The sequence below is a fragment of the Dermatophagoides farinae genome, chromosome 1 (genome assembly GCF_024713945.1).
Source record: "Dermatophagoides farinae isolate YC_2012a chromosome 1, ASM2471394v1, whole genome shotgun sequence".
NCBI classification, from domain to species: Eukaryota; Metazoa; Arthropoda; class Arachnida; order Sarcoptiformes; family Pyroglyphidae; genus Dermatophagoides; species Dermatophagoides farinae.
This window is the reverse complement of record NC_134677.1, coordinates 7,062,015-7,087,247: the sequence shown is the minus strand read 5'-3', so window position 1 is coordinate 7,087,247 and position 25,233 is coordinate 7,062,015. Positions and strand designations below refer to the sequence as shown.

The 25,233-nt window shown below is 29.3% G+C and overlaps 2 protein-coding genes across 3 annotated transcripts; both read right to left on the bottom strand.

Moving 5' to 3' along the window:
- Nucleotides 1-23: 23 nt before the first annotated feature.
- AlaRS (alanine--tRNA ligase, cytoplasmic) lies at nt 24-3,353 on the bottom strand. The gene is made up of 4 exons (XM_047055287.2): nt 3,094-3,353; nt 1,369-3,036; nt 1,169-1,306; nt 24-1,106 (listed from the first exon to the last, which is right to left on the bottom strand). The coding sequence occupies exons 1-4, from the start codon at nt 3,241-3,243 to the stop codon at nt 120-122; spliced, it is 2,943 nt and encodes a 980-aa protein (XP_046911243.2). The 5' UTR covers nt 3,244-3,353; the 3' UTR covers nt 24-119.
- A 7,967-nt stretch (nt 3,354-11,320) lies between these two features.
- Nucleotides 11,321-23,344, bottom strand: LOC124491797 (uncharacterized). Of its 2 annotated transcripts, XM_075729253.1 has the most exons (7): nt 22,835-23,344; nt 21,570-22,377; nt 17,534-17,972; nt 14,117-14,925; nt 13,916-13,984; nt 13,713-13,795; nt 11,321-13,132 (listed from the first exon to the last, which is right to left on the bottom strand). In XM_075729253.1, the coding sequence occupies exons 3-7, from the start codon at nt 17,775-17,777 to the stop codon at nt 12,583-12,585; spliced, it is 1,755 nt and encodes a 584-aa protein (XP_075585368.1). In that variant the 5' UTR covers nt 17,778-17,972; nt 21,570-22,377; nt 22,835-23,344; the 3' UTR covers nt 11,321-12,582. The 2 variants fall into 2 exon arrangements, with proteins under 2 accessions (XP_075585368.1, XP_075585364.1); XM_075729249.1 differs by lacking the exon at nt 22,835-23,344 and having other exon boundaries at nt 21,570-22,824.
- Nucleotides 23,345-25,233: the final 1,889 nt, after the last annotated feature.

The window sequence follows — 25,233 nt, the reverse complement described above, 5'->3', positions numbered from 1 at the left end:
CCCACTAACAGTTCAATTTCACATTTTTATATTATTTCGGTTCGATTTTTAATTGAATTTATTAATAGAAAATAGAATAGTAACAAAAATTGTAGATAAAATTTTTTTTCTAAGAAATATTAATCTCCTAATTTTAGGCGAGCAAATTCATTAGACAATTTAATAGCTTCATCCAATGATCCAATGTTGTTTCCGATAGCTTGAGCTGATTCCTGTTTGCCGCCACCTTTTCCTTGGATAACAGTCGTTATATTCTGAACCCATTCATTGGCAGTCAATCCTTTTTGAGCTGTTTCTTTTGATACATTAGAAAGACAGATAATTTTATTGTTATCCGAATCTATGCTAAAAAATAGCAAAGCAAGATCCGGATTAATAGCTCGAGCAGCTTTCACTGCCTGATCGAGGGCCTTGGCATTGGAGCCAGCATTCAACGAATTGACCATGTACTTTGAATTCGGATTGTCGGTGGCTAATTGTTTTGCTACATTAACAACTTCGTTTGCTTGTGAAGCTTTTAGTGAACGTTCATAATCATCTAGTTTTTTCTTCAATTGGTTCAACTTATTACGGAGTTCTTCTTTTTTCCAGCAAGATATATCCGATGCAGAGACTTTTTGCTGCAAATCTACGACTTTTTTGGCCATATTTTTTAATTCAGTAGAAAATTTTGATTGGTTAGCATTGATATAAATTCCCAATTCGAAAGCAAGTTTTTCAAGCTCGGCCAACTTGTTTATTGATCGGGTAGCTTCAGGACCTGTAACACAGACTATTCTTCTGATTCCCTTGGCAATCGCTTCTTCACTGGTTATAACGAAATCTCCAATATGTCCACTTCGTTTCAAATGAGTACCACCACAAAATTCGATCGAAGTATTCATACCAGCTGGACTGGATGGATCTTGTAATAGGTCATCTACAGGAACGCCAATTGAAACTACACGTACTGGATCCGGATAAGTTTCATCAAAAACAGCACGCAATCCTTTCACAGCTTTGGCCATTGAAAGTGGAGATTCTTTTGCATATACAATTTCATTCTTGTCAATCATTTCTCGTGCAATACTTTCAGCTTGTTTTACTTGAACACTTGTCATTGCAGACTGGTGAAAGAAAAAAAATCTCATTATTAATATAAATTACGTTTTTCAAAAATATAACTAACTTTGTTGGTAAAATCGAATCGAAGTTTATCAGCAGCTACGAGCGATCCTTTTTGATCAGTCTCTTTGAGAACAGATCTTAGGGCATAATTCAAGACATGAGTACCGGTATGATTATTCATAATTAATTTTCTTCTTTCCTATAATAAAAAAAAATTCTGTATGATGATATATTTAGTTAATAATTCATAAAATGACAAACCTGATCAATTTCTAGTCGAAGTACATCATTAACAAGAAGTTTACTTTGTCCAGAAGATTCTTGCATCAAATATCCAATATGTACAACATAACCACCAAATGATTTTACTTGAACCACTTTGAATTCAATTTCAACATTATTATCATCATTTTCCTTGATCATATAACCCGTATCATGTTCTTGGCCACCGGCTTCTGCATAAAAATTGGTCGAATCTAAAATGATGCCAATCAAATCAGTATCAGAAACTTCTTGAACAAATGATTTTTCTTTTCTAATGGCCAAAACTTTTCCTTGGCAGCTTTCAAAACGATAAACACTATCTTTTTTATCAGTTAAAGAATTGTAATTGTACTTGGGCAAATCATTGGTTACGGGAATTTTAAGTTGATCACGAAGTTCAGAAATAGCATGGACATCTAGTTCAACTTTTGTGTCTAATTGAGATATTTTTGCCTGTGATATTAATTGAGCTTGAGCTTTGGCTTTTTCGAATCCTTCCATATCAACGCATAAGCCATGCTCTTCGACCATCAATCGGGTAAGATCTATAGGGAATCCATAGGTATCATACAATTTCCATGCAATATCCCCAGGTAAGATCTTACTGCCTTCCAATTTTTCAATGGCAGTTTTTAACAATCGTTTACCTCGCGACAAAGTCTTCAAAAATTGCAACTCTTCTTCATTGATGATGTCCATGACCAATTGTGGATCTTTGTTGAGCTCAGGAAAAAAATCACCTAAAGTTTGTACGACGACAGGTACCAACGATCCAAATGCACCTGGCTTTCCACCAAGCTTTTCAATGTAACGAACAGCTCGACGTAAAATTCGTCTTAGTACGTATCCTCGACCAACATTATCCGGCCGTCCACCATCAGAAAGAGCGATTGTCAATGTACGAACGTGATCAGCCACTACACGATATGCCATATCAATACCGTTAGTATCATCGTCTCCAAGTTTTCCGGTATAATTTGGAGCGCCTGTATTTTCCTGGATGGCTTTAAACAGAGGTTCGAAGATATCCGTGTCATAGTTTGAAGTTTTGTTCTGAATGACCGATACAATTCTTTCAAAGCCCATACCAGTATCTACATGTTTTTTGGGTAACGGCACTAATAAACCATCATTTTCACGATTGAATTGAATAAACACGAGATTCCAGATTTCAATTACATTCGGATTGTCCATGTTAACTAATGCAGCTGCATTACGGCCACCAATTCGATCATAATGGATTTCTGAACAAGGTCCACATGGGCCGGTTTCGCCCATTTCCCAGAAATTATCTTTCATATCGAACGGAAGAATCTTTTCAAGATCAATGCCAATTTCTGACCATATTTTTCGAGCTTCTTCATCAGGTTCCAAATTAGCTGCTTTGTTGCCTCCAAAATAGGTAACATAAATCCGATCTTTTTCAAGGCCATAAACTTTGGTCAATAATTCAAAAGACCAATGACAAATTTCTCGTTTGAAAAAATCACCAAACGACCAATTTCCAAGCATTTCGAAAAACGTATGATGGTAAGAATCTTTTCCGACATCATCTAAATCGTTGTGTTTACCACCAGCACGAATACATTTTTGGCTATTAACCACTCTCTTGTACTTGGACATGTCGCTGTTTGGATCAACTGTCCCTAGAAAAATTGGTTTGAACTTTTAAAAACAAAGAATTTTAGATATGATATAATAGAAAACAAACAAATAGAATACCTGATTCATGCCAGCATTGGCAAACAAAAGTGTTGGATCTTCATGAGGAATGACTGATGAACTTCGAACAAAAAGATGTTCATATTTATCTTTGAAAAAATTGATAAAAGCTTGTCGAACATCTCTGTATGATCGTGAATTCAACGACATGATCAATTAATATTAATTATGAAAATGAAATTTTCGTACAAATAAAAATAAATTCAAAAAGAGTAAAAAAAAAAATTACACGTCGAAACCCAATCAAATTGCATGCATGCAATTTGTTGGTCATATCATGTGGAAATAGTTTTTCCATATGATAATTCGCGCATGTACATTATAATGTTGAACATTTTTTTTTCTTTAATTTTGAAAATCAATCTATTCAATCGAAGTTCCTGGCATTGAACAAACAGAGCAACAGCATAACATTTACTTGGCAATACTTAATATCATCAAAATTAATGTTTGATCTTGGAACAAGAAGGAAACTGGATCCATTTTTGTTTTGCGCTGTCTCACAATATATTGAGTATGTATACATATATGCATATAGGATATTATATTTCGAATAAAATTTTCATTTGAGTTTCATTATATACAATTAGATGATGGAAGGGTTTCATTGAATCGAATGTTGAACAACAACAACAAAACAAAAAATAAAAATTCAATGATCATTAGCTAAAAATATTTGCATTTAGATCACATTTAACTATAGTAATGTATATGTGCTGTTTTCATCATCGATATTATACCAGCATCAATAAACGAATAGGAAAAAAAAGGCGGAATACATTTTGCTTTGTAGGCAAACTGATATTCTGCCCCACCCCCCACAAAAAAAATATCATCAGGATATACAAGATTCGATTAATGGGTTAATTAATGTGATTGTAGAATTCTATCATAATGATGATGATGATGATTCGATTTTGTTTTCATTCGAACAATCAAAGAAAAAAACCATTTGGTTCGATTCTAAATGAATCGCCTGGATGGATGGATGGAAAAAACAGAAAGTAGAAACAAAAAAAATTAACCTTTATTCATTCATCTTGATTTGAAATTCTTTTTTCTCACACACACAAAATGAAGCTTATTATGGAACGGACAAATTATATGTTCATACTATTGAAATGTTTTCAGTATAATCGTCTTTTCCATGATTGATATTAACAACAACAAAAAATAAATAAATAATCTGTTGTCGTCGGTTAGTTGTTTTTTTTTCTTGAGTTGTCATCACGATCATCCATTGTCATCATCATATAAATATAATATATATGTATATGAGCCTTCAGAATTCAATATATATATGGAAAAAAACGAAATTTATATTCTCGGATCTTTAAATCGGATTTATTGTTTTGTTTGCCCGACAATAGACGATTCTGTATGCGATGACAAAAAAAATTGAAATTTTTGTACACTACATATTCAATATTTTGTCTGCCAAACCAAATAGTCATTAAAATCTGGAAAATTTATTTTCATCTTTCTTAAAATCATCATTTTATGATCTCGTCGAATCAATCTAAACATTTTTTGAGTCATTAATTTTGAAAAAAATGTTTTATTTTGTCATTTTAGATGTCAAAAATTGATGATTAATATTTACCGATATTACAACAACATCAACGTACAAAAAAAAAATGATTCAGCCGTTTTTTTTCTATTTTCTTACAAATAAATTTCGATATTTTAATTAACAAATTTTGGTGCGAATTTTAGTGAATTTAAAGTTTTGAGTAAATATTGTTGTTGTTGTTGTTGTTGTTGCAACACGAACAGAGAGAAAATCAATCAATCAATCAAAGAATTAAATGTATTACAAATACTTGTGTTTGTGAGGACGGCTAGAGATTTTTTGTTTTGTTTTGTTTTGAATTAAAAATTCCAAAATTATGTCTATATATAGAAAAGAAAATTCTTGTATTTTTTTTTTGAGTGTGTGTGTGTGTGTGTGTGTATGCGGTAGCAATATTATTCTTGATCGGTTACAATGTCAAAAAAAAATCCAGTATTTGTACATTATATAATATATATGAGATGATTATTGCGTTATGAATTTCAGGTTTTATTTTTTTTCAAACAAAAAAAAAATTTGTTAACCAGATATTTATACACTGGTTGTGTATCGTGGAACAATATGACGACTAGAATTTTTTGTTTTTAGGATTGGCATGTGTGTGTGTGTGTGGGATGAATGAATGAAATCTGACGCTATGTAACAACAGAATGAAAAATTATAACAATCATTAAATGAACAAAATGGAAACAAAATTTCATTTTTTTTTGGTGAAAAAAATATGCAACAAGTTTTGTTGTTGTTGTTGTTGTTGTTGTTTTTGATATGAAAACAAAATTACAACTAAATAATAACGTCTGTGTGTGTGTGTTTGTGTTGAAAATCGAAATCCTGAAATGAAACAAATAAATAATTGGGTAATTTTTTTTGTTGTTGTTGTTGTTGTTGTTGTTGTTGTTGTTGGTCGCCTTGGATACCGGGATTCTGTTTCATTTTGTTGTTGTTGTTGTTGTTGATTTTGTTTGTATAATTTTTTTTCTAATCAACAAATGGAAATAATAAAAAAAAAGGAATGCTGCCTGTTGAAACAAAAACAAACAAATAGATAGATTGAATAAATAAAAGAAAGAAAAAAAAATCCAAATCCAGAATCTATGTGGAATTTTCAAATGCAAATGTTGTGTGTATGTGTGTGTGTGTGTGCACGAATGTGAATTCTATTTTTTTGGATTGAAATGACTAGAAATGACACTCATATATTCAAATAATGAAATATTGTGTGCAAGTAATAAACTATGAAATGTGAATGAATATTATAAAAAAATAGTTGTATTAAACGATTTGAAAAACTACAAAAAAAAAAAATTTTTTCCATGCAAAAAAAATTCTGTCATGATCATTATAATATGTTATTATATTAAGGAAAAGCAAAATGAAATTTTCTCTGAGCAAATAATTCGAATCGTATTGTATTTCGATTTAAAAATTGAAATTATTTATTATTTATCACACTAAAATCAATGATGATCAATTAATCAATTAATTCTATACATATACAAATATATAAAAATGAATTTTTTATTTTTTTTTCTTTCAAATAAATCAGAGATGATCATCAATAGCTTCAGAAGCTATGCAATACTGTACCAAATATGCATACAATGAGCATCTTTTTTTTCTCTCTCTCTCTCTCTCTCTCTCTCTCTCTCTATAGAAAAACAAAAAAACAAAATCTATAGATTGTATGTGAAATTGGAAGAAATTTGCAAATATGCAAATGATGATGATGATGTTTATTGCTTCTATGAAGAATAAAATTAAAAAAAAATGAAATATTAAACTATAGTAAAATAGAAAATGTTTGTATGTCTGTATGGATGTGAGCATTAGGCCGATGATGATATATAGAGCAGTAAAAATGTATGATGCTAAACACTATGATGATAATATGATGCAATGAAATAAAAAAAAAATTTTTAATAATCAAATTTCCAATTGACTATTGTGAATATATTTTTTTTTTTTTGGTTAGATATTTATCGAGTATTCTAATCACATTATATATTTATTTGGATAAACACAAATATCCACGTTTTTTTTCGTATTGATTTCTACCATTCGTTTATTTCGTTGAAATTCAAACACTGAAAAATAAACAAACTTCAAGAAATTTTTCAAACAGTTTGGGAAAAAGTTTTTCCAATAAAATTTTTTTTTGTTGTTGGTGGTAGTAACTTTGATGACAAAATGTTTGGTTGATTGAAAATTTGCCACATTAACCCTAGAAAGGTAACCTACGTAAAATTTATGCTTTTTGCACTTCAAAATGTTCCAAAAAAACACTCACGATGCTAAGACAGCTGGAACCCCTTTCTATTCCTCAAGAATATATTTCTACACCTTTAGAAATAGAAAAGACCCAGTTTTTGCCTTTTATCTGTTATCTATAAGCTCAGGCGTAAAAGCTTGTACGTAAAATTTACGTATAGTTGCCTGAATCAGCATAGAAAAATCTTAGAAAATTTTGCTGAGAGCGATAGTTTCGGAAATTTTTCCCAAAAAACGTCATTTATGAATAAAAATAATTTTAATTTTTTTCTTTTTTTTATCTTTTCACTTGTCAAAAACGTTTTTTGTCGCAATATTTTTTGAAATAAACGTCTTTTCTGTTCATTTGTTTATGTTTTTCACTTTATTCAAAATTAAAATGCTTGCAAAAAGCGTTTAACAACGACCGGATGTAAACGTTGTGGCACCGCCCCCGTGGCGAATATCAGATAAAAATTTGTCAATCATGTTTCGATACACAATCATCGATTGATTAATCATATTTACAGGATCATTTTTCATTTTTTCTTGACGCTGTGATAATTTCAAAATTGACAATAAAAAAAAATTCATAATTTACACCATATCTTTGATTTGATATTTTGGAACTTTCCACTTTTGAAAAATAAATTTTTTTTCTTTTAATATAAAATAGAGGTCTGATTCAATGAATAAACGTTAAAATTTGATGACAAAATGTTTGGTTGATTGAAAATTTGCCACATTAAAGGAATGGTGGTCATTTTGGTGTTTTTAGGTTTTTTTTTTTTTTTTGTTTGCAAAAACATATGGCAAATCCATTCCGGTAAAAAAAGATAAAGGCCGGTATATTCTATCCATACGTTTGATATTAATAACCAAAAAAAAAAAAAAAAAAAAAAAAACAGACCAAGATCTTGGATAGAGCCGACACTATATATATTTGATGGCTATATGGAATCTTAGATAAGATCCAAAAAAAATAGTAGTAAACACACATCAAACCGTTCATTTTACGTTATATAACCAAGCAGCCATCCAATTTCGTAATAAATTAACTTTTGCTACTTTTTTAATCTCATTATTATTTTTTTTTATTATTATGGATCAAAACATCCGATTTTTAGAAAGACGAAAAATATAACTTCGGATTCTGTTCGTATGTTTTATATGGAATAGAAAATACTTTGATGGTACCGATTTCATCTTTTTTTTCCTGTTATATAACGTGTTTATTATTATTATTATTATAGACATCTGAGATTTATTTCATGGATAAAAAATAATGGTACAAATGAATGACGTTGTTGTGCCATCATTTTCATGCCATCAATGATCATGATCATCATCATCATCATTATTATCACACGATGTATAAATTCACATTCATTCAATCTCAATGCAAGTAAGTAGTATTCATGGCATGATCCTAAAATGAAACTTTTCAATGAAAATGATGGTAACAATCAAAATCAGCCAAAGATAGTTAGATAGATAGGATAGGATAGATTTCAAGAGCTTTACAAATGTGCCATCATTGTATAATATTCACACACACACACAGACAAACATACACCCATATACATAGCGTTTAACAACAAGTAATACCAGATTAATTTCACCATCATAGAAAAATCCAGAGAGAGAGAGAAGAAGAAGTATTAATACCATTATATAATAATTTTTTTTCTTTGCCTTTCTCTATTTGGTTTATTGACTAAATCATAGGATTGTGTGTGTGCGAGTATGTGTTCGAATGATTTCCTCATATTATCAGAAAAAAAATCAACGAAAGAATCAAGAATTTGTTATTCTTGATTCGTTAAACATTGAATCAAATTCAAGTGTTGATTATATACACAGCCATTATCTAATATATAAATTGTGTTGGAAAAAAAAGTTATGACAGTTTTCATTGTGTCAATTATCAATTATGATCAAATCAAGCCGATCAAAAGTTTTATTTTTTTCCACTTTATTTTCTTTTTCTTTTTTTTTATTTCATACAATTTGAAAGAAAGAAAAACAAAACAAAATGTATGAAAATCTAAATCGATTCCAAAAAAAAAGGCAAAGATCATCAGTAAACATCTTTTTTTTATAGCAATGTTTAATGATGATGATGCCCATCATCAACGATAATAGAGAATAATTTTGGTTGATTGATCTGGACGCTGTTGGAATTTTTTATTAACCAACACACACACACGCACATCCAATGTCACAAAATATTTAATTAGAAAATAAACACACCCCTGTTCCATTCGAATGCAATTCATGTACAGTTGAAAAATTCTTTCAAACAAAAACTTAGATTTGATTCAAAAAAAATTGTAATGAATTCATTTTTTGCAGATTTTTATTCGGATAGTCAAAAAAAAAAAAAAAAAAAAAAAAAAAAGAATGAAATGACAAAGAAATAAGAAATTTATGCAATCTTTTTTCACATTATACACACACACACATACAAAGATATTTCGACCGGAAACTAACCCGATTCTTACAAGCACATATAATAATAATCAATAATGTTGCAATGTTGAAAATGTAAATCGAATCAGACAAGCAAGAAGTAAGCAAGCACCATATATATACTACCAAGCAAACCAAAGTTTTTAATTGTAATTTATCTAATGATGCATTCATATATATATATACGCGGATTCTGCAAATGCCAGAACAAAAGAAAAAAAAACACAAGTTATGCAAATTAGTTTTTGTTCATCATTATCATTATCATTCGTTGATGTTGAGCTCCAACAACAAATTCTCATGTGCTCACAAACAAAAGCCAATGGTGATGATGATGATGATTATAACTGAAGTGAAAACGAACAAAAACAAGATTGAATTGAAAGTATTAAACAAAAAGTATCCAGAATTGGACTTGGTATTTTTTTATCTGCAGCTGTTTTTACTTCTATTCATCATCCATTCTTGCTGTAAATGAAGTAATAGTAGTTGGATTGATTGTTGATCGCATTAAATTTTAATTGTATTATTGTTTTCTGGAATATAGTTCTCAATGAAAAGTTTTGATTATTCCATCACATCCATTGGTGGACATTCAACACACAATATATTTGACACCATCGATTCATTGTATCGACCATCATTTAATATGAACATGAATGAAAATACCCAAAGGAACCGAAAAAAAACCTTCGAATAAAAAAAAAGAAAGACCAAAAAAAAAAATCCTGATACAACCACAGTCTAATCAAATCTATCTAGTTAAATTCCTAGCTATGAATTTGCCATTGAAAAAAAAAATAGAAAATAAACCATTTAGATAACATATATAAAAAAAGTGGAACAGGAAAAGTTTTTTTTCCCACCAGAATTTAGTTTGTTTTTTTAATGATCAAATTGATAAAATGATCAATATAATGTGATCATCGACTAAAAATATTTGAAAAAAATTCCGGCTATTCCAGCTGATTGGTCAGAATGTTTTTTTTTCCAATCAAAATTTGTAAGAATCTATTTATATATATGAATATGGTACCCTTAACATCAACAAGAAAAAAAACACACCTCTATACACCCTAAAAACTCTTGATGTTGTATTTCTCATTCTTCTTCTTCTTCTTTCATCATCATCATTCTGGTTCTAGATGTGCTGCATATATAAGGTACTAATAATAATAATAATAAAACAAGTTTATTGATCATACACACACACACACAAACAAAAAATCCAATACGAAAAAAAACTTACAAATATCGATGTATGATGTGCTGTGCTGTGTGTGTGTGTGTTTGATTGAGGGTTTGGGCAAAAAAAAAAGAAAAAACTTTTATTGAATTCTCATATAATCTTTCTCTCTTTCTCTCTCTCTTTGATTCTTGTCCCAGTTGTTGTATGCTCTTATATATTTTTTCCAAGTTCAATTCAGTAGCTTTATGATTGTGTGATTGTGGAACATACATACATACATACATACAAACACATGAGATAGAATATATACAAAAACCTTATATCAGCATCTGTGAGTAAAAAAAAAAAAAATACATGGCCCTAAAACATTGTAGTTTTCTATTTCCTATTATATAAACACACACACACATTGATGCAAACGATCCTGCCACAATCTTTCCATTTTCTGTTGTCGCCATTCACCACCACCACCACCACCATCATCACCATCATCATCATCATCAACATCATCATCATTTAGTTGGCTCTTTTTTTTCAGTGTAAAAAACTGAATGTTGTTAATGTTATCAAAATACATGAACAATATTATATTATTAGTATTATTATTATTATGCTTGTGTATTTGTGAATTTATAACAGTAAAAAAAAATTCACCATCTCATTTTTTTTTTACTGCCTTTAAATAAATGTGTCTGACTTTGTCTGTATTGTTTGTATGTTCAATACATGAATATTTTTCTCACACACACACACACACACACACACACATTCACATTGGCAATATTCTTCTTGTTTAACCAAATTTTTTTTTATCGATGAAATGATTTTTTTTCTTCTCTATTTTTCTTTCATGGATATAAATCACATTATAAATTACCATTGTCATTGTTGGCGTCAATGGTGATGATTCTATTTGTTTTATTTGAAAAGAAAACAGAAATAGAAATAGAAAAAAAATCACTTTTTTTTCACCGTTCGTTCATACGATTCATGAGGATAATTTTTTTTCTTATGAAAATGATTAAAGATAGAAATAGAAAACGAATCAGAAAAAGAATCAGTATCATTATCATGATTTGTGAAAAAAGAATAGGGGGTGGGGGAAAAAACATGTTGAAATTCAACATATATATCTCTCTCTATATAATCTGTATGGAATGTGTCAGGTGTCATGCATTTCCTGTAGTCAATAGCAAAAAAAAACAAACGGTTTTACGCTGATATTATTATTATTATTATTATTTTTGTTGAAAAAAAAGAAAACATTTCGATATGATGATAACAAAACATCAAAGATTGTAAAAATAAAATATAAAAAACGAAATAAGAATAGTAAAGCAACAAACAACAGAACAGAACAGTAACACAAAACAACAAAACGAAATGAAAACAAAAAAAAAGCAAACAAACAAAAAATATCTAATAAAGAAAAGATGAAAATTGAAACGGAATTGTGTATACAGTGTTTGTGTGTGTGTGTGTGAATGTTTGGTTATAAATATTTCGTTTTGGTCTTTTCATATCTCTTCGTTTGTTCTTTTTTTTTTCTATTTTCACATCTCATATATCGATATCAATGTTACTTGACTATAACTTGTCTTTTGATGTATATTATTATTATTATTATTTGTAAAGATAATATCATGTATATATATGATTTATATAGATAAAATACTAATATATTGATTATTTTTTTTAAAAAAAACCGGATACGATATATATATAAAACATTATGAAATTACAAAAAGAAAAAAAAAACATACACATTCACACAAACATGCATTTTTTTCTATATATATTAATTGATATATATATGTATAGAGCTAGCTATACACACACACACACCCTTTTCTCAATGATATAACAAAATTATAAATGTTATATATGTAAATGTTATTTTTTTTTTTTTTTGGATCTGATCTCTAAAATAAATTTTGTTTTTTATGTATTGTTAATAATAAAAGGGCTAATCAATATATTCAGACCGTGGTATCATCATCAGTTTGTTTTATTCGATTGATTTTCGTTTATTTGAAATGATGATATTACTGCTGCCACCACCATTCTGTTGTAACACCTTAGATCGTGTTATTGTAATACTATTTGTATAAGGATTCGTTGTTGTCGTATAGCTTGGCCGTTGTTGTGGTTGTTGATGTTTTTCCGGTTCTTGTTTTTGTTTTTGTTGTTGTTTTTCACTATTACTATTATTCATTTGATGACTAGCTGTTGTCGTTGTTGTTGATTGCTTGTTATTATTGTTCAATTTTGAAAATGATGTCGATGTTGAAAATGATGACGGTGATGATGATGATGATGATGAAGTGGGAGAACAATGATTCTCCAATGTTTCACAATTATTACCATTCGTTTCCATTGATTGTTCTGTCGTTTGTTGTTTGCTATTATTATTACTGTTATTATTGTTGTTGTTGTTGTTGGCATCCTTAAAACATGATGATTCGTAATGCTTGTTGAGATATGATTTAAGAGCAAAAGACTTATTACATCGTTCGCAACGAAAATGTTTGAATGCACTATGTGTTTGCATATGAGCTCTATGAGTAGTAAATTCATAACCATCATATGCGATTCCAACAATATATTTACATGGAATATTTATAAAGAGGGATGTGTGAAAGGGAATGAAAATAGAATAGGCAAGAAAAAAAAACAAGAGAAAAAAAACCAATGTCAGTCAATATTTTCAATTAGAATTCTTTTTCAATGCATAAAAACAACAACAACTACAACAACAACATATATAGTGATTCTAATATAAAATTTTTTAGCCATAAAAGTCAAATTCATCTATATCGGAGGGTTCAAGGTTCTCAAATTGTTGTTGTCGTTGTTGTTGTTGTCGTTGTTATTGTCATCATTGTTTGCGAATGAGTAAAAAAAAAACATTTTTCATTCAAACTATTCCATTTCTATTCAAAATATAAAAACTGTTTATTCATATTTACACAGAAAAAAAAACTTTGAAACACGCTGAGACATTATTATTATTAATCATTCTAGTTTTCCATTACAATTTTTTTTTCTCGATTCTCGTTTATGAAAAACTTTTTCCATTTAAAATTAAATTCATTCAAAGTTTTTTTTTCTATTCATACAAATACCAAAGTTACTTACCTAAGATTAGAGCGATCTGCAAATGCTTTACCACAATGAGCACATCCAAATGGTTTTTCTCCAGTGTGTGAACGCATATGACCCTACGAAGAAATGTAGTGAAAAGAATCAAAACAAAAAAAAAATTTCAAATTATGAATATCAAATTGTTGCTGTTATATATTCAATTAAAGTGATATAAATCAATTTGACAATTTGATTACTTGTAATAGCCATGGACGTGAGAAAGCTTTTCCACATTCTTCACATTTATGATTAAGATTATGAGTTAGCTAGATTTTTGTGAATGATGAATGAATGAAAAAAAAAATGAAAAAGGATTATTATTATTATTTATATGATATGTTGATTAATTGATTTGAATTCAAGCAAGTTTATTATGACATTTATTATTATTAACATACCACATGCATAGCCAATGCTGGCATGCTAACATAAACTTTATGACAAGTTGGGCACTTTTTAGCCAATTGTGAATCTGGACTACGATGTGTTTGCTTATGTCTTGATAGATTCGATGATGTTGCATAATGTTTTCCACATTCAGTACATGAATATCGTTGCCTTTCTTTTGGATCAATACTTCCAGCACTACTATCACTAATAATTCCATTACCATGGCCAGCATTTCCTCCTCCTACACTATTACCAGCACTATTACCATTACTACCATTATTGATGCCATTAATATTACGTTTTCTTGATCGACCATCACTAATAAAGAATGCATCATACGTATAGCTAATTGTAATGTTCTTTTTTCCGTGTTTTTTATGCGTTTTGATTAATGTTACATCATTTGAATTATTCGATTCAGAATTAGTTGCATGATGATCCGTACCATCATCATGATCATCGGATGAAGAATTATAGCCAGTTGATTCAGTATTCTCAGTCAATGATGTTATTGTTGTATTATCTTCGCTAGCCGTATGATAGCCGGAATTATTATAATCATTTGATGATTTATAAAGGCTACTACTACTATAGCCATTACTATTATGACTAATACTATTATTACTGCTTCTTGTACGTTTATTACTTAGATCCAATAATTGTTTATGATTATTCTGCGATTGTTTTCCATGTACAATCACACCATTCGATGTTGATGTTGTTGTCGATGATGATGATGATGAATCTTTTAATTTATTTGATGTTTCCACTATCTTTGTTGTCGTATTGGCTGAATGATCAACATTTGTACCATAATCTGATAATGATTGAAACCAATTCATAATTAGAACAGAAACAAAAAAGAAAACAAAACAAAAAAAATAATGAAAAAAAAATGATTAACTACTATTATCACTTTCAACAAACAAAACAAAACATGACATTATCATCTTTTTTTTCACTCGACTACATAGTTTGACAGTAAATATGAAAAACAAAACAAAACACAAAGTCAGGAATCACATGAAAAAAACGAAAATTTTTTTGGCAAAAAAATGACCAAATAGCGTGACATGACATTAGATTTTTTGTTTTATTTTTTTTTTTTTTGGTTTCATTGGTTGAATCTCCAAAAAAAAATATGATGCTTATTATTTGTCTACGGTCACATAAAATGATTTATCTAATCAAAATTTGTGATCATTTCGTGTCATTTGAATCGAATTATTTCTATTTTGATTTTTTTTTAAGAACGAAAAAAATGAAATGAAAAGACAATGCTCCTATACATTGATTATGAAAAATTAGATTACAATGTACAAGATTTTCATATATAAATCATTGATAAATTCATTTTTATTTTTTGTCGTGAGTGCAAATCAAAAAAAAAAAATTAGCTTTGTTTGTTTTTTCACAAAAATTACTCATTCCATACTTTTTTTCTGGTCAAACTTTTGAAAAAAAAAATTTTTATTTTTTTTTAAACATGAAAAAGGGCATCAGTCACCATCGATATTAACCAACCAACTGTATACAAATATATTTATAAAATACAAAAACAACAAAATTCAAATCGAACGACAATAAACCAATTAACATTATTGAGACACAGTAGATAGACCACCAAACGGGCTGAAGACAATGATGACGAAAAAGACGAAGACTAAATCAAATCAAAGCATTAAAGCTTAATGAATAATTCATTTTCAGAAAAAAAAGGACCCGACCAACAAAACGATCCATATATATTTATCTATCGGTTCAGTGTTTATATTCACTTCAACCATATACAATAATAAAACATTCACATTGAAATTTGGATCAACTTTTTCTATTCTATATTCCTTCTGTCTCAGTCTCAATCTATCGTTTGTTTGCTTCAAATTATATGAGTCAACATAATATAGAACCAGAAGCAATAGTGCCATCATCATCATCCATGCTATACCACCACTTGTGATTAATCATCATGGATTCTAGTCATACCAACCAGCCAAAAAAAAAAAAATTCTATTTTATTTCCAAGAATTCTTTTCTTCTTGTTGTTGTTGTTTTTTTCTGTTTCCAACGTTGTTATATGTATAACATTATTGCATCGTTTACTTCATAACATTACTTAGATACTCATATATTCGCATCAATTCATTAATATATTGGATCAAATTGTCAAACAATAAGAATCTTTTCATATGATCGAACCTGATTATAATGATGATGAGATCTCAATTGATTTACAATGATATCATCATCATCATCATTATTATTATTATTGTTATCATATAAACTAGTCGCAAAAAAATGAATAAAAAGTAAAAGAAAAGTTATAAGATTCCTTTCAAATTATCTTTGAATTCGAAACAACAACAACAACAACAAAAACCAGAAGAATCTAGTTACATTTTTTTTCATATAGTCAGAAAAAAAAACCATCAACAAAATCAGAATGAAATTTTGCGATTTTTTTTTTGCTCGTTTGATCAAATCGAATATTATGTCAAACAATCATGAAATCAATGCCATCATACATTGATAATGATACACACCCACGCACACACACACATACATTCAACAAACGAACGAAAAGAATAAGTCTTTGATTTTCAAATTTTCTTTTCCTGAAAAAAAATCATCATCGTCATTCTCAATTTTCCATTCACATTTAATGACAATTTTCATTCATTTTTATCGCGAAAGAATCATTCGGTTTCATATTATTTTACATTCATTCGTTTTTTTTCTTCGCTTACATTTTATCTCATTTCAAATCATATCTTATTGTCATCTCGAATTACTCATCCATTCAAAATATATTTCATTCAGAAATTGAATCTTTCGATATCTTTTTTTTTTGCAATCGAAATATGTTATAATGATTCGTCTTCCATTCATAATAATAATCTGTATTCTGTTATTTTCAGTGATGAAAAAAAAGTAAACGAATTATCAACATTGAGCATAATTGAACAATTGATAATTATCATACCGGCTGGATAATTTATATTTTCACTTAATTCAATTATATGCAACTTGGCAATTTTCTTCCAAAAAATAATAACGAATTCACATAAATATATAATGAATAAAAGTTGATGGACGAAAACAAAAAAAGTTTCAACTTTTGATTATTATAATTTGAAAATTTGAAAATATTAATATGAATGAATGAAGAATTTATCATAAACAGGAAAAAAAACTTGCCATTCATATAGTATATAACAACTTTCTAATAAAAAATAAAAAAGTTTTATAAAATCGAACGGATGATGAAATCGAGATCTCTCTCTCTACACATACACTCAACAAACAACATGCAAGTTTCAGCTCATGTAATATTGTATTCGAAAAATAGATGATTCAGATAAATGATTTTCACAAAAAACGTTGATTGAATGGAAAAAAATTAAAATACAAAAAAAAACACTTACTTAATGAATATCGATGAACAGATTTATGATAGGTATTTGCGTTATTAAAACCAATAACGGAAACGGTAGCCGGTGCACAATCACCTTCTGTTGGACTTGATGGGGGTTGTTGTTGGCCATCACCACCACCACTACTGCCCGTGTTGCTTATACTACGGCCACCAATATGATGATGATGATGTAATTTAACAAATTGTTGACCATAATTGGTCGTTGCTTTTTTCACTAAAAATGATCTTGGCATGATGATGGTTTTTTGAGAGTATGTTTTTTTCAAATAATTTAAAATCGGAAATTGCCACGCAAATGAGATAGGTGCATTCAAAAAAAAAAAAAAAATCGAAATGAATCGAATCCTGAGAATGATGATGATGATGATGTGCAGCAAAAAAATCAAAATTGTATGATGATTTCCAAAAAAACGAAGAAAAAATAACGCCTGGAATAAAAGAAATGGAATAAAAAAAAAATTCAGTTATCAGAAATTGTTATCTAAATTTTGATTTTGTTTTATCACTTAAAAATCAAATGGCTATTTTGGATTAGCTGTTGCTTCAAAAAAAAAAAAATGCCTGTATCACGTGCTTGTATGTGTGCGTTGATGCAACAAAAATTATGCCGTTCGAATTTTTTGATTTGAACTGTTGCTTCTTTTTTTTTTTTTTTTTGATTACACAAAATAAAACAACTCGGTTTTTGCCTTTCACCGATCAGGTCGCTAGTGTAGGCAACAGGAATTTTTTTTTTATTTTAATTTTTGACATTTCAGTTTATACAATGTTCAAATCGATTATTTGGTTATTTTCAACGTATAAACATCTTTTGTGTGTGTTTGTGTTTGACCTGATGGGCCCGAATACAACAAAAATAAAACAAACAAAACGAGGTTCAAAAAAAAAAAAAAAAAAAATTCCAAAAACAACATTTTTTCTTCTTAGTGATATTTTCTTATTATCAATATAATGACCTATTTTTATTCATCTCAAGATCATCATCATCATCAAAAAAAAAAAAAAACAAAAATCAATATGAGAAAATGTTCGACAAGTGAAATGACAAAAAAAAATCGAAAATTTTTCATTACAACAGCAAATTTCATTACCATCATCATCAGCAAACGAAGAAAAACAAAAAAAAAAAAAACAAAAACAAAATTGCAATTTAAACTTGAAGCAAACAAACAGCAAGGAAAGAAAAATAACTAAAGATTCCAAACAAATTGCCTCAAATTTTTACCATCATCATTTTATTTTTATTATTATTTATTGTTATACGTACTATTAACAACAACTATATATACAAAAAGTATAAATCCCTTGTTAGACTTTTTCCATATAATTCATATCGCGAATCATCATCATTATTATTATTTTATTCCGTTTATATTTATTATTATTCGATAAAATGTGATCAAACAAAATCATTCGGTATCAAATGCATCATCATCATCATCATCATTATTCTTACATTGAACTGTTTTTATCACATTTGGAACTTTTAGTTTTAGTCAACTGAAGTGAAAACAGTTTACACAATAGTGTGTGTGTGTGTGTGTGTGTGTGTTTTACCCAAGCACCAAACACACACACATATATATCATAAGAATCATCGATCTACGTGTCTAGACTCTTTTTTTTCCTTTATTTTTATTTTGGTTTCAGAAAACGTACGCATACACACACACAACCGAATGTGATCAGTCAACAGAATTCTCGAATCCAGAATGAACCAAAAAAAAAAAAAAAAAACGTAAGAAATATTAAATGATTGCCAATGATGCTTTTTTTTGCTACAAAGTATTAAACTGGGCATATATAATCTCTGTCTCTAGTGATGCACACAATGAGTAGACAAAAGAATAACAACAACAACAACAAAAAGAGAAAAGAATTATTCAATTGTCATTCGTATTGGCCATATTCTGTTGTGACATAGAAAGTATTTTGTTTTTGATATACTTGCATCGAATGAGTTTTGTCAATGATAATGATGATGATGATGATGAAACATTCAATCAGAACAAAGAGCCAAATTGGCAATTTTTTTTTGTTGCCCGGGCTCATTCAAACTAATGACTGATTTTATCATCCAAAATCATATGAATCTAATTTTGTCCCTTTGCAATACAAGAAGGAAATGAAAACAGCAAAATTAATTTGGACTGATTTTTCTGTTTTATTTATAAATTCTAGTTTGTTCGTTTGTTTTTTTTTTGGTTTGAAAATCAAATACAAAATGTCAAAAAATGTCTAGTCTCATTATTAATCCAATACAAAGTTGTTATAATGATGATGAGAATGAAAATAAAAATGCAGCTTGTTGTTGTTCACCATTTTTTAATGATTATTGTTATTGGCCACAAGTTAGCCATGTCTGTCTGTCTTGATTTTTGTTTTTTGTTGTTGTTGTTGTTGTTGTTATTTGTATAGAATATTCTATATAATCCTCTGATAATATTTGATAGCAAGCCAATGATGAGCCAACACTACGACCACTACCATCATAATTGGCTGCTATATATAACGGTGTTTGTGTGTATGAGAGATTCTGGCCGATTTCAATTTTGAAAATTCCATAAGAGATAGAATCCAATATACACAATTCATTTTTTTTCTGGTTTCTGCCCATCTATAAACTGTTGTTCTTGTTTCAAACACCTTTTCATCTTGTTTCCATCATACACACAAATACATCAAATTCTGTAATTTCACAACCATCATTATTAATATTGAATTTCCGTTTTCTTTCATTCTGGTCTAAAATAAAATTCATTTCCGCATTTTAAGATCATTGATATTTTTAATTATAGACCATTTTTTCCACATAACATTGTATACAGTTATTGTAAAAATTAATTATCAATTCAATTCATTTCCTATACAGTGATTTATTGATTAATGATGATGATGATCATTGTTATCCAAATCACCAAAAATTTTTTTTCTCTCATAAGATATGACTGGAAAAATGACATTTGAAACAATAACAACCATTAAACCAAAAAAACAATCGTTAGCAGAAAGATAGTACCACTGTATGTTTTCTGGTGTGTTTTTTTTTTTTTTGTTTTCGTTGAAATGTCGAACGATCATTCATCGAATTATGAAATTAATTCTCATCGTTCAATACATCTACGACTATATTCTCTTTTGGAAATAAAAAAAAAACAAACAGAGACGTCGCTGTATAGCTTAATTTATGCTAGCAGGTAGCCTATTGCTTTCCGTTTCCTGATGTTTGTTTTTTTTCTGGTTCATATATATATATATATATATATATATATATATATATATATATATGATGATGATATGTACATACATTTATTTATTGATAGAATCGGATTTCAACATACATTTCAAATTGACAAGAAAAAAAACACACACACATATATATTATAATGTTGGGCGTCTTGAAATTATCATTTCCATTGCATACAAATACAACATATATCCAGCCTCTAAAAATACCATTCAGAAAAAAAAGGCAAACTTGTTGATGGATAGCAGGCAAGTCAAGTGTGTGTGTGTGTGTGTGTGTTTGTGTATGCCAACCAGAACAAACTTTTCTAATACGAATGTATGTATGTGTGTCTGTGTGGCCATGGAAACATGGAAACAGCCCAATTCAACAGAAAAAAAATACTTCTTTTCTTCACAATATATTTATATATTCTCCTTTATAATAATAATGATAATATACGACGCTATAATAGCAACTTGTGTACAAAATTTTTTTGGATCTATTTTTTTTTTCACTGTAAAAGTTTTTAGGAGGATCCTTCAACCAGTGAAAATGAAAAACATTCATTCATTCATTCATTCGTTTGGTATTTTTTTTTTTTTTTTTTTTTTTTTTGATTATATCCTCTATACATTATTAAAAGAAAAACATCACATGCTTTTCTTCATTCTATCTATGCTATACTTTTTACACAAATGTTTGGTGTGTGTGTGTGTGTTTTGTATTAGCTTTTTAGATAAAACACATCATCATATTATACGAGAATAGAAATGAATGAACCGATTTTTATACTCACCGATTGCTTTGTTGTTGTTGTTGTTTTTTTTCAAGTGAAGAATAGTGAAAAAAAAATTCTATGAATAAAATATTGAAATTACTTGATGTTGGAAGGCATTCGATTTTTTTTCCCTCTCTCTCTCTATGTGTATGTGTTGTTTGTTATTTTACAAATAATCTTGTAATGAATATGTGGCTAATGTAAAACAAACAAACAAGCAAGCAAAAAAAAAAAATTAATATTAACAGAATCGATGAAATTAGGAAGACTTGACTAGATTCTTGAATATATTTTTATTTAATGAAATGAATAAATACTACTATAGTGCGAAAATAGATTATTTTTTTTTTGATTATTAAATCTATGAATGGATTAAAAAAAATGATGATAATGATGATGATGATTACGAATGAGACTGTTGAATATCACTAATATTTGTATGAGTGTGTGTGTGAGTGTTTTTGTATTCAAGTGTAGAGATTAGATTCAATGACTAGATAAAATGATGATGATGATGATGATCACAAATAATAATTTAATTTCCAATGAATGATTGTTGATTAAATGAATGAAATTCTGCTGCTGCTGTTGCTGCTTCTATAAAAAGTGAGGTGAGAATGAGAAAGAGAGAAAGGACGTAAATAAAGAATCTGATAAGATGAGCAAATAAAAACATTCATCAGTTGAATTGAGAAATATATGATTTTTTTTTTCATTATCATTCGAACAAGTAGAAAATATTCATTTTTTTCTTCATGTTTAAAGGCTAAAAAAAATCCACTTTAAAAAAGAAACAGAAAAAACAATCAACAAACACACACACACACTTTCATATAACGTTTTAATCGTGCGCGCGTTCACTTCTGTAGACAGAATCGTTCTGGATCGTCGATATCCAACAACGAATGCATTGCATACTAAAAACCACTCTGCCTGCCACAAGTTGAGCTTTTCAACCAAATCACAAAAAAAAAAAATAGAAAGAGAAACAAAAAAATTAAAGGGAAAATGGTCGAGAATCATTCATTCAGACTAGAATTTTTCGGTTTGCACATTGAATTTTGGTCGATGGCGACGATGATACTGACGATGATGGTGGTTGTAGTGGTGGTGGTAATTGTGATTACTGATGGTTCTTATGGAACAAACGCACACACACACAATTTCAGCTGTATGGAATGTACGTATCGAATGAATGAATAAATGTTGCTAGATGGACCATACCCGAATAACGAAGAATAACGGGTCTTTTTTTGGGTAACATACACACACACACACATCACATATACGCACGCACAACCACCACACGAACGATCCAACAACAAACGGATTTTCGGGCCTTGTATGGCATACAGTTTCAAAAACACACGTTGCCAACAGTTAGCCAAAAAAATTTTTTTTTTATTGGGTTTCAATATGGAGACACGGGTTGAAACATACATGTCAAAATCAAGCAAGCGCAAACAATCTATCAACAAAAGAAGAAGTATATACACACATATAGATGGAACATGGATGTGATCCAACGAACAACAACAACAATGATCCAAGAATGAACCTTAAAAAAAATGATCCATCAGCAGCAACAGAAGCAGCAGTAGTACTATTATAAGCAACAATAAAAATGGACCGATCGATACCATTGATTTTGTTCCATGATGGTGGCGGTGGTGGTGGTTGGTTGGTTGGTTGGTTTGTTGATGACGATGGTGATGATCGTTTTTCGGCACATCCAAATCACGCACGCACTTTAATTTACACACAAAGCCTCGTGATTCTGGTCGTGTGTGTTTGACCAAACATTTCAATTTAAAAGGCCCAAATATTATCCACACATATAGTTAGTTTTTCCCTCTGTTGCTATATTTTTTTTCCCGTGTGTATATTCCTGATATCAGTTGTCGATGATATATTTATATGAGTATGCGCTTTTGACATTTTAAATGTGTTGTTATCGGATCAACAACAGCAAAAAAAAAAATTTGAATCGAAGTTCGTTCGCGTGTGATTGTATGTATTGCACACGCTCATTTTATTTCGTTTCGTTTCCTTTTTCTTTTTTTTCTGGTGCTCTGTTGCTTGCCCAATAATAATAATAATAATACCTTATATTTCCAACATTTTGATTCACGAGAACCGTTATGTTTTATCTATCTATGTGTGTGTGTGTGTGTGTTCCGAGTACAGCATGTTCCAACGGTCGTTTTCTTGATATCGTTTGTTGCTGCTGCTTCTGCTGCTGCTGCTGCTGTTATGTTATATACCGAATTCGAATAGAAAAAAAACCCGAAACGAACCCAAAAAAATGTATGTATGTATGTTCGGTATTAGATTCATTGTTCTTTAGCTTGACATTCGTCTGTGTGTGTGTGTGTATAATGTGTTCTGTTGCATCTACTTCCTTTTCCTTCTTTTAGTTTTTTTTTGGTCTGGTCTATTTTCTTCCCCTTTTTTGTCTGTCTGTCTATTTTTTTTTCATTCAAAATATTTTGTCAAGAGCGCACTCGTCGCTGATATAATAACACGCACACACACACAAACAGAGAGAGGAAGGAAAAGAATTGCTTTAGTTTCAAAACCATTGAATCATTGAAAATGGAATATAACATCAAAACAACAACAACAGCAGCAATCAACCAACCAACCAACCAACAACATCAATTCTATTGTTGTAATTTAATGTTTTTTAATGAAATTTTGGAATTTAAAATCAAAAAAAAAAAAAAAAAAGAAAAGAATTTCTATTTTCTATAGTTTTCATTTTAAAGATTTTAGAATACCGTTTTTTTGGACACCTATGCGCACAACATTTTCTTTCTATAATGGTAGCCATAAGAATTCATTCATTTTATTCAAAATTCAATCATTCATCCAGTCAAATTCTATTCATTGCAATTCTACATTTGTGTTTGGTCGTTTCCGATTTTTGAATCGCACACATTATACACACACACACACACACACACACACACACAAACACAAATATAAACACCGACACCACATGAATTCATCATCATCATCATCATCACCATGATAAACAATGGTGGAAAAGAAATGGCCTTTTTGGAACATCCAACACAGAAAAAAAATTTTTTTTTTTTGCTAGCTTTATCATCTATATATATTGCTGTTGTATTCTCATTATATTTCAGTATACACACACACACACATACACAATGTTCTGGCATTCATTCTTTTTTTTTTTGTTTTGGCATCATCATCATTGTCGTCATCAATGTTGCCCATATACATGCACATAACGAAAGATTCGTGATTTCAAATGGAAAAACGATGATGACGATGATGATGATGATGATGATTAAAGTAGCAGGAGTAGCAAAATAGAAGAAAAAAACGGCGATGATGATGCTCATAATATAAAACGCCTAGTTTTTTTTCAAGCAATAGCTTCCATAGTCTTTTTTTCTCATTACTTTTGGATGTTTTTTTCTTTCCTTGTATTGGTGTAGAGATATGAAATGGATGTAATGATTCCTAAATATTGCTGGATTGAATACTGGGCCTTACTCTGTCTTTTTCTCTCTCTCTCTGTGTGTATTTTTGGGCTCCTTGAAACTCTATTTCTAGCGTATTTGAGCCAAAATTTTTAAATCGATCGATTATTCATTTTGAAAGACATACTTTCAATGTGTGTGTGTGTGTGTGTATACGTTCCCAACAC

Coding starts and splice junctions, on each gene's coding strand:
- AlaRS (XM_047055287.2), bottom strand. CDS start 3,243: ATGTCGTTGAATTCACGATCATACAGAGATGTTCGACAAGCTTTTATC. Junction 3,037..3,093: donor CCAATGCTGGCATGAATCAG/GTATTCTATTTG, acceptor TGTTTTTAAAAG/TTCAAACCAATTTTTCTAGG. Junction 1,307..1,368: donor TTCGACTAGAAATTGATCAG/GTTTGTCATTTT, acceptor TTTTTATTATAG/GAAAGAAGAAAATTAATTAT.
- LOC124491797 (XM_075729253.1), bottom strand. CDS start 17,777: ATGCCAAGATCATTTTTAGTGAAAAAAGCAACGACCAATTATGGTCAA. Junction 14,926..17,533: donor TGTTCATCGATATTCATTAA/GTAAGTGTTTTT, acceptor AATCATTATCAG/ATTATGGTACAAATGTTGAT. Junction 13,985..14,116: donor CAGCATTGGCTATGCATGTG/GTATGTTAATAA, acceptor ACAAAAATCTAG/CTAACTCATAATCTTAATCA.